General features: G+C 38.4%; 1 protein-coding gene across 2 annotated transcripts; it reads left to right on the top strand.

The window, feature by feature from the left end:
* The first annotated feature begins 4,107 nt into the window (after positions 1-4,107).
* Positions 4,108-8,610, top strand: LOC133840195 (pH-sensitive chloride channel 2). 2 transcript variants are annotated; one of them, XM_062271893.1, is made up of 6 exons: positions 4,108-4,776; positions 6,628-7,163; positions 7,211-7,384; positions 7,445-7,600; positions 7,658-8,037; positions 8,094-8,610. In XM_062271893.1, the coding sequence occupies exons 1-6, from the start codon at positions 4,697-4,699 to the stop codon at positions 8,334-8,336; spliced, it is 1,569 nt and encodes a 522-aa protein (XP_062127877.1). In that variant the 5' UTR covers positions 4,108-4,696; the 3' UTR covers positions 8,337-8,610. The 2 variants fall into 2 exon arrangements, with proteins under 2 accessions (XP_062127877.1, XP_062127879.1); XM_062271895.1 differs by having other exon boundaries at positions 7,226-7,384; positions 8,094-8,609.
* The last annotated feature ends 1,680 nt before the right edge of the window (positions 8,611-10,290 follow it).

Raw genomic sequence — 10,290 nt, forward strand, 5'->3', positions numbered from 1 at the left:
CATTTTCAGATGCCAAGCAACTACAACTGCTAGAGTAGACAGATATTACGCATACGACTCATATGTTAGTTGCACACACGACAAAATCACACATTCAAGATGACTTTCTACGCCTCGCACGGCAAATAAAGCAAAGCTAACAACTAAGTAGTAAGATATAAGCATAAATAGGAATACTTGGGTGAAAAGACGTCACTGAGAGAAAGAGAGAGAACGAAAGAGGGAGGTGAACGTGCGACTGGAAGCACTGATAAGAAACTGCTAATTGTTTACTACTCGACTGTTGACTTGCTGCCTCGTATCCCTAATTGTGGAATACTCGAGTGCCCTACCAAAAATACCCAAACACAGCGATAAACACAGGAGGACAATTGCAATAGCTACAAATAGATGAAGCGGCAATTGCTGTAACTGTCATGCTTTTAATTTTAGCCGCAATCAAACTTCAGTCGCTGGACTCTGATTATCATTATTGACGGACGATCGTCGTCGTTGTCGAGCCCAAAACGAAATCTGAATTTTATTTTTAATTTTCAAGTATTTGTCATGTCTATTTGTGACAATTTGACTATTCATTTCGCTTTGTATTGCTTTCTTTTAATTCTATTTCTTTTTATTTCGTGTGTATATCCCCTGCACTAAATATTTACTTAGCATACGCGAGCGACAGCGACTCGAGTGCAAGAAGCAATCTTTTAATTAATTAAACTTTTTTGCGCTTTCGTGCTTGTTTAATGGCCGCGAGTTAAGCGGTCTACCAAACACAAGTAACTGTCTGCCTGCTCGAGAGCTGTCATCATCATCTTCATCTTCATCATCTTGTCGTTGTCAGATAAAAATTTACTATGCCATCCATGCCACGCCCCATCCCAGAGGGGTGTCTATGACTCACGCTATGGCAAAGATAATAATTCAGATCTGCAACAGCATCTGCCTCAATCACACTATCTCTCGGTTCTCTTCTTTCTCTTTCTGTCGGCAAAGTACAAAGCTCTTGTTGTTGCATCGAATTATATCACGTGTTGAAATTGGTTTTCATTAACTTTTGTGGTTTTGGCTCAAACAGTAAATAGTCAATATTTGCCAGCAAATATAAAATCACAATTTCGGCGACCCATAAAACATGGCAAATAAATAAATGCTTAACCTCTAAATGGGCGAAATAACACGCATACGCCGTGTTGTGTGCCCCCTAAAACAGACACAACAAGCAACACCTCGCCGCGATCTCGAGGCCGCAAGGAGAGCAAATGTTGTACAAGCGCACACACACAGACACACACACACACGGACACACACACACAGTAGCTGTCTTTTCGACATTGCGCATACGCCGCGTCGTCTGACGACAACGAGCGAAAGAGAAAGCACAAAATAAAACAAAAGCAATTTGTTTATTTGACATACGTGAGAGCATTAATTAAAATTGCTTTCTTGTTTAGTTTATCGCTGCTCGAGTTATTTAATTAAAGCACTCGAGTATTGATAACACAAAAATAAAAAAATAACGTCTGAAAATTCCTTAAACTTGGTCAACATGCAAATTGACGCAATTTCAAAGTTCAATAAAATATCAATAAATTATTTCACCAATTCCCCTCGGTGTCGCAATGTAAATATCCGGTTTTAATCTCACACACAACTGACATACATGTAATTATTTTCTGCACTATTAATAGACTAGGAACGTGGGTAAAATGTGTGGGTAAAATTCACAGCTTGCGCCTACTGTTCTCTTCGCTAAACTGATAAAACATGTTAATGATCCTTAAACAAACTGAGATGGGATTTTCGGGGCCACTGTTTGAATTGTTTCTTATCTGATTGACGCGCATCTGATGGTCCAATTAAGAAACTAAAAGCGTGGAAGAAGAGGCATTATAAACTGGAATTTGCTTCGGAGTACGATTGTATCATAGCTGAAGCTGTCGCATTGCATTAAAAATCAATTAAAAAGCCGTTTAGATATTCCCATGCAATTAATCAATAACCGAGTGGGCGATCGACTAGATCTGATTGATTCTATTAGTCAGCTTTTGATGCTACTTTTTCGATCTTCAACTATGTACAGGGAAGCGTCACTCAATTATACAAACAAGGCATGATCTGAGGGCTCTTTGGCTACCGGCAACATTGTATCAATATATCAATAGGTAATGTTATTAACTCATTTATTTTGTTATTGCCAATTATTGTCACACATTTCTCTATGTCACGTCGTCGCGGTTTTTGTTTAATTTATTATTGTTGTTGCTGTTGCTGTTGTTGTTGATCTTGCTGTTGTTGCTATTGTTTTGATTCGTTTTCGATTTGTTTGTTCAACTTTAAGAGGGCGACCTTTAAGCATAATCTGCGAGTTTGTTCAACCAATAAATCGATGATTATATGCATCAGATTGTTTCGATTGTTCATCATAATTGTAAGCTGATAAGAATTAAACAGTTTTCAAAGTTTGCCAGTTTATTGAACCGCCTAACATACAGCGAGAAATAACATTCAGCTTCAGCATTAACATGTTATATAATTATTTATATGCTGTACTTCATAATTAATTTGCACAAATCATGTGTCAGTCTGTCTGTCTGTCTTTCACTGCGGTGCATTTGTTTAAACAGCGATCGAAGCGTGTGCCTTGGGCAAATATTACAAACTGAAAGCCGGGCAATCGCTTAATTACAATCCGTTCATATGTTGATGTGTCGAACGCGTCTTGGGCAAAACACCTGAGCACACACACACCCACACACCCACAGCTTCTGTTCCCCTCCCCTTCTGACTACTGTTCTGATAGTAGTATGCTAATGCTAGAACAAGAAATTCTGCTGCTGTTGGATCAATTTGCACATTCATAATTGTTGATGTGCATTAATTTATTTCTTATTTATTCTATTTTTTTCTGTTAAAACGCATTCCCTAGTCTTGGATACCGGTTCCAGCAGCTATGAGTAAGTATACTTGTAATGTTTCCGATAAATAAGAATTGCATATAGTTATCCGCATTATAAATGCCATTTCAACTAATACTTTACACACATAAAGTCAATTGGGTATTATGAAACTATAGAGGCATACATATGTACAAATCGATCTTTAACCACAAAAACAAGCAAGTAAGAAAGGCACAGTCGAGTCAGCTCGACCGTGAGATACCCGAATATAAGACAAACAGAGCTGTATAAAACCAAAATAATATACCGCAAAAATTATAATGATATTCGAGGTCAAAATATACCAGATTGTCAGATATTATTGTCCCTAGCAAAATTCGACTCGAGCTTTAAATTTACACTTGCTAATCGATATTTTTTGTTTTACGGGGCGGAAGTGGACATTGAGAGAATTTAAAACAAACTCGATCTGCCTGTAAACATAATAAGTGCTGTCTTAATCTCTTATAGTCTTTTAGTCTCTCAGGGGTTTATTCTGACAAGCGGACAAACCTCTCGAATATGCCTCCTTCTGACTGTTACATACATTTGCTACAGGCGCAAAGTTATAATACCCTTCTACTCTATGTGTAGTGGGTGTAAAAAACGCAATAAGCTAAGAGAAAATTGTAGTGAAAAGTATTTTTTTTGTGACAAGTTCAAAGAGCGTTAAACGAGTTTTCCCACCTTGCAATTAAACGGCCAATTTATTTTTATGTATTTATGGAAATTTTTCAAAATATTTAGTTAAGTAATTTTTACCTTAAAAGACAGACATGCTTACATTATTTTAAAACTACTCAAAGAAAAACAAATTAATTTAGTCGCAAATGCTTGCATATGTTTAATAAAAGTTTACAGCTGCCAACTGTCGGTTTTTTATTAGATTTTTCTGTTCTAAGGGGTATCTACTAGTCGTTACTTTGATGCTCTTACTGCTGATGCTGTGCCCAGTTATAAAGTGAGACGATCTCCGGCGACCCTGCGTTGTCGCCTTTCCGCTGCTCAACAGCTAACACCGACGCAGTGAAACACTGAAATACTGAAACACCTTCAAAAGCCGAGCTGTGTTTGTTGTTATCGTTCTTACTTGTTGTTCTTGTTGTTGTTGGCGGTTGGCTTATCAGTAAATTTTTTAGGCAAAACGACAAACAGCAAACTGCGGAGACTGAGAGTGCGAGAAACTGAATAGTTGGTTACAGAGTGTTTGCCATTTGCCTCAGTTGAGCTGAGCGGTGTTTTGGCTCAGTGTTCTTCGAGGCTTCGTCGTCGGCAGCAGCGGCAGCAGCAGCGGCAGCAGACGAAGCAGTCGACGCAGACGCCGCAGCAGGCAGCAACGCTAGCCGGCTGGCAGAGAGAGTGTTCAGGTATTTCTGCGAGGCGCAAACGCAACGCGAGCTCAAAGCGGCAACGGCAACGAGAAGCAACAGGTCCACGTCCTCGCTGCTAATAGAACACGAATTCGTACAATTCTTACAAATCAATTTATAAATGGAATTCGGAATGCGTTCGACAAAGTGAATGTGAATACGATTGCGAGTGTGAATTCGAATGCAAAGCGAAGTGAAGCGAGGATAAAAGATCGAGTGCTAATCGAGCGTGTGACAGAACAAGTGTTCGATTTCAATTTCGAGTTTTGAGTTTATTAAAAATAAAATAAAAATACTTAACATGAGCATTTGAGCGTAAGCAAAACGCATGTGAATTAAGACAACACAAATTGAATTAAATATCAATATCAAAAGCAATTAAAAAAGTGATTTGACAAAATGCAGCAGCTACATTTTCTACACTCTACCAAAGTATTACTAATAATCGTTGTATGCAGCCTAATGCAGACGCCAATCGGGTGAGTTAATTGCATTTTGCTTCAAAATTGAATAATTAACACTTCGCTCTCTATGTGTCGCTGTCTTTTCGCCCACAAAGAAATGCTGATAATGATTATAATTTTTAATTTCTTTTTGGGTATTTTACAAATTGGGCACAAAGAGCAGCAAAGGCAGCTCGTTGAAACATTTGCGACTGATAATAAAACAGTTTGTGATATTTTTCCACTGTTCGGATACAACCAAAAATAGCTGGCAAGTTTTGTATCTTTCTGCTGCTGCTGCTGCTCTCTCTCTTCTCAAGTTATTGTGTTTCTTCTTGTTTTATTTTTGGGGGTCTCTTTGTTTTGCTTTGTTTTAAATATTTATGCAGTTGGAAATGTGAGCGATACAATTTTTTCTGTAATGTTTAACAACTTGAATGACAGTTACACAACTGATAAAGCTGATAAGAAAACTGTGGCAACAAGATGTAACCAAAGCATTTCCTTGTACAATTCATTCTTATTTTGTTTTCGATAAACAAGCGAAAAGTCGAAAGGGTTATCAATTGTTATAAATAAAATATAGGTAGAAGATACTTTATTTCATCAGTGTGTTGATAACGACGAACGAATTTATCACGCAAAACTCGAAATGTGATGAAATCTATCTAGAAAATATTAGCGTACTCATCGTGCGAATCGGGTTATTAAGTATACGCCACAGACACCGACACAGACACCGACACCTGCCCCGATCTAAGTACAAAATTTCCATAATTCGAAGGCGCCGCCCGATTTCTAAAGTAATTAATTAAAATACCGATGCCGATGCCGACTTTCGGCTTTCATGTGTGTGCATGAAGGTTAGAGATCCGAGCACAAAAATTATTATCTGCCATTTAAATGCAATGTCAATAGGTAAATATTTGAAACAAACAATAACAAAAAAATACTAGCGAGTGGAGTTTATTTATGGATTTCTGGTTAGGGATCAACCCAAGTGCACTAATTGAATTGGTTTGTTTGCCATTGCTTGCTACAGTTACTGCTGTTGGTTACACAATAAATAACAATATTACAATGCGCAAGCTAAATAATAAAATTAATAATAATAGTAATAGAGCTGAGTTTGCAAATATCTCTCCCCAGCTTAGCTCCAAATGAGCTTGCACAGCTGCATAAAGCCTAGCGCCCACTTCTCTGTCCCTTCCCCATTCGCCATTTGTTTTCCTTCCACATCCAATTTAACAATCAGTCAAATATTTTAATAACTGACTGTAAATGTATCGTATGCAAACAACAGTTGCGAAAATAATAAAGAGCAGCGATCATTAAAATTAGAGTGGAAGTTCTCGTGCATCCCGAAAGCATATTTATCTTATGATTTGAAATATGAGACGTGCTCTTGCTTATTGCCAAATCGATTTAAATATGAATCAACTGTCATTGCACAACAAATTTAAGCAACTCTTTAAAAATGTAAAACGACATACGCTAACAATAATATTTTCATTGCAGTGTTCGCTTGAAAAGTTAGTTCTTTATATTACGTATACGTAACGAATTCCAATTTGATGCATAACAAATTAAATGGCATTTAAAACGAAGCGACTTAAAATACAGTTGATTCATTTTATTCACAATATGCCAAACAATTTCTAAATATGAAATTTATAGAAAGATTTTTCAGTTCCCCTTATCACATATTACTCATACGCAATGTGGGAAATACTCAGACCGATCCCTACCATTTTCTTAATTGATTTTCTGATGGCAATATTGTGTATACGCATCATAGTATGCCGGCTGAAAGGGAATTTCATTTAAATGAAAGAGATAATATCGTATCACATTACTCATACGTGTCTTTTTTGTTTTTCTTTGCAGCGCTGTCAATGACACCATCGTTGATGAGAACTGTCCATCGCTGGCCAATGCAGATAGCTTGCAGTACACAGAACTCATACAAAGAATGACGCACGTCTGTCGATACGATCGCCTGGAGCGACCCATCGAATACGACAGTCAAACACTGAAGCGTCTGCCCATCGTGGTCAAGATGCGCATTTATGTGTACTTGCTGCAGAACTTGAACTCGGATCTGCTGCAGTTCAAAACGCATGCTTTGTTGCAACTCAGTTTTCAGGATAAACGTTTGGCCTATAAAGAGTTTGCGCCAGAGCGAAGGGAGACAATTTTGGGACAGAAGCATTTGAGCGAGCGTCTCTGGCTACCGCACATCTTCTTCGCTAACGAGCGTGAATCCAGTATTCTGGGTACTGATGAGAAGGATGTGCTCACCTCCATTTCACGTGATGGCAATGTGATCATTTCCACGAGACTTCAAGCATCACTCTATTGTTGGATGAACTTCAAGAAGTTCCCCTTCGATCAGCAATACTGCTCAACGGTGCTCGAGAGTTGTAAGTTTATTGTCGACCACTTGAATTAGAGTGCTTTGATTATTTAGATGATTGGCTTCTAGGGATGTACAATACTTCTGACTTGGTGCTGGAATGGGAGGATCATGCGCCCATCTCTTTTGATCCTGACATGCGTCTCACGGAATACAATCTGGCAGAGTTTTGGCACAACACATCGATTGTGCACTCAGATCACATCAATATGCGACACGGTGCATTCAGTAAGTTTACGAAAAATAAATACTTTTGTGATTTTACTAATTTGTAAATCTCTTCTGCAGTGGGCAACTACAGTTCGCTGAGTTTTACGGTCAGTTTGCAGCGTGAGATTGGTTTCTATCTGTTGGATTACTATTTGCCTTCCATGATGATTGTCGCCATCTCCTGGGTCTCCTTCTGGCTGCAAGCAGATGCCTCCCCACCGCGCATTATGTTGGGTAAGTCAACCACTTTTTAATATTTTCGAATATTACTATAAAAACTTTAACTTTCAGGCACCAGCACCATGTTGTCATTCATCACACTGTCTTCGTCGCAGAGCAAAACTCTGCCCAAGGTCAGCTACATCAAAGTGTCTGAGGTGTGGTTCATTGGCTGCGCCTTCTTCATCTTCTGCAGCTTGGTAGAGTTCGCCTTTGTCAATACGATATGGCGACGCAAGGAGAACATTGAATTGAAGAAGGTCAACAGCAAATACATTATCAAATCCACATTGACACCGCGTCCCTCGAGACGTCAAATTGGCGGAAGCTTGAGCAATGATTCCAGAGCACGTTCCTGCTCCAGTCTGGATAATATTGTCTCCAGCACTGAGAGTGTGCGCAATGGCAATGGCACTGTCAATCCTGCCTTTAACAATTATCTCACAGTTCATGTAAGTTATCTAATGGAAACTTATCGTAAAACTGGCTAATCATTCATATCTTACAGCCCAATCTGCCTATAATAAGAACTGAGTGCGCTGATAGCGTTTCAGTTTGCAGCGATCGCTCGACCAATGATCATGTCGTCGACATTGACAAGGAGAAGAAGTCCGAGAAGGATCCGCCCACGTTTACAACCATGACGCCACAGGAGATTGCCATGTGGATCGACAGACGGTCGCGTCTTTTATTCCCGGGCATGTTCTTGGCATTCAATGCACTTTACTGGACTTTTGTCTATTGTTTTTAGGCCATAAAGCAAAACGAAGTACGCACAAATACAAATGCACATAACACACATACGAATGTCAGCACACACACACTCTCACATATACACACAGTTATTGCCATACACGAATGAATTGTGCAGAATTCTTGTCGCCGTCGCCTGTGTTTAATTTCTCTTAATATTACGTTGATTGTAATATGTATTATTTAGTTGTAAGCTGCATCACACATCTCATAGTCATAGTTGTACAAAATGTCGCGCATGTCTTATAAATACAATCAGTAATTATTTTTATAAACAATTGCTATCATACTTTTGCTCTAATTCAAGTAAAAGTTTAAAAGTTGCGCGCTAACGTTGTTCAATGTGCCCGCAGTACAAACAAACTGTTAGTTAACATTACCAGAGCTATGTTAACATAACAGTTGGTACAGATGGCGCTATCAAGCCACTTAGTTGCTACATAGTACTGCCAGCAGCCGTTAGATGGCGCAACTTAATTGCGCGAACGCAAACGAGTCTTGAGGTTCTTTTAATTAGTTTAATACTAATTTATTACCCATTCATAGCAGATTATTATGCGGCCTTTAGCTTCTTCAGCATTGTCCATTAATTGGTGATACATGCCATGAAAGTTTAGCGAAACTAATTGATTGCATTATTCAACAATTAACTGAAGATGGCTTCAATTGAATTGCGTAGCTGCTTTGCTTGGCACTCACTTCCGTTGCACTCAAATTTCCTGTTTGAGCTTTTGAGAAGGAACTGCAGTGGCACTGCACCAGCTAAGCTCAATGCATTTGGCACTTTCATTTCCCCTTAATATAATCAAAATATGCAAATGCAATTAGATGGAATATAACATTTACAAAAGCGTAAAAGCGTGTTAATTCTCAAAATGTTCGACTTAGCCTTTGGGTTGGTAAGGATTTAATTTAGTTTTCGTGAAAATTGAATGGAATTTTGTTGAAATTAAAGAAAATATTTACAGTAAGCTGTGCTAAGAGGTTTAAATTGCATTTCCAATTGCTTAATTCGCTTCTCTTTTCTTCGATGAAGACTTGTTCTGTATCTATTTCTCGATTGTTTCGCTGTATTTCGCTTTTGCTCATTGCATTTGCTTTTCTTGCTTTGCCACACTTTCTGCACTGGCCTTGTAAATTGAAACATAATTTATTGAATTTGCGCGCTCATCGAACACAACGTGCAACAGTTGGGCGTTGATTTGTATCGGAAAATTGCATCAGTTTATCAGTTTAACATTACAATCAAATTACGTATACGCAATGCACACATATACACACACACACAAAGCTGGGACGAGCATGTTTGCAATGCAAACGAATATTGTATTTGCGATGCAAATTGATGCCAAAAATGATTTGTCAATTGTCAGCATTTACAATATGTGTTTGCAAAATAAATCTAAAAGCATTTTCCAAAAAACGTTTCTTTCCCTCAAAATTTATAGCCAAAAATACTCGTTTAGAGTTACCAAAATATGTATTGTTTGCAGCTTAAATGAAATCGTTATTAATACTGTTATTTCGGGCCTATAAATTACATATGAATTTATGGTCGATGCACATTTTTTGTATTGTCAAGCTAAATATTTAGCTGCATTTAGAGAACTGCTGACATCTTTGATGATAACAGCAAATGCAGTTGCAGTTGCATTTGCAGTCGGCAAGCAGCTGTCATTGTTTGCATGTGCGGCAGCAACAGGGCTTTGTTCACACTTGGGAAATCAAAAGACGTGACGTCAATCAATGACAGCAGCTTGTCATGAACTGCGGGTATTCACATACGCAAAAAAAAACGAAGCAAACCTCAAGCCAACAGCATACAGCATACCGGAAAACACTTGGCACACTCATACAGAGATACACAACATCTAACGTCTGATTGTGCTGGCAATTTTACCTGATTTCTGTCTTAGAATTGTGTGTGTGTGTGTGTGTGTGCGAAATATCCC

This window comes from Drosophila sulfurigaster, chromosome 3 (genome assembly GCF_023558435.1).
Source record: "Drosophila sulfurigaster albostrigata strain 15112-1811.04 chromosome 3, ASM2355843v2, whole genome shotgun sequence".
Lineage (NCBI taxonomy): Eukaryota > Metazoa > Arthropoda > Insecta > Diptera > Drosophilidae > Drosophila > Drosophila sulfurigaster.

Coding starts and splice junctions, on each gene's coding strand:
- LOC133840195 (XM_062271893.1), top strand. CDS start 4,697: ATGCAGCAGCTACATTTTCTACACTCTACCAAAGTATTACTAATAATC. Junction 7,164..7,210: donor CTCAACGGTGCTCGAGAGTT/GTAAGTTTATTG, acceptor TTGATTATTTAG/ATGATTGGCTTCTAGGGATG. Junction 8,038..8,093: donor ACAATTATCTCACAGTTCAT/GTAAGTTATCTA, acceptor CATATCTTACAG/CCCAATCTGCCTATAATAAG.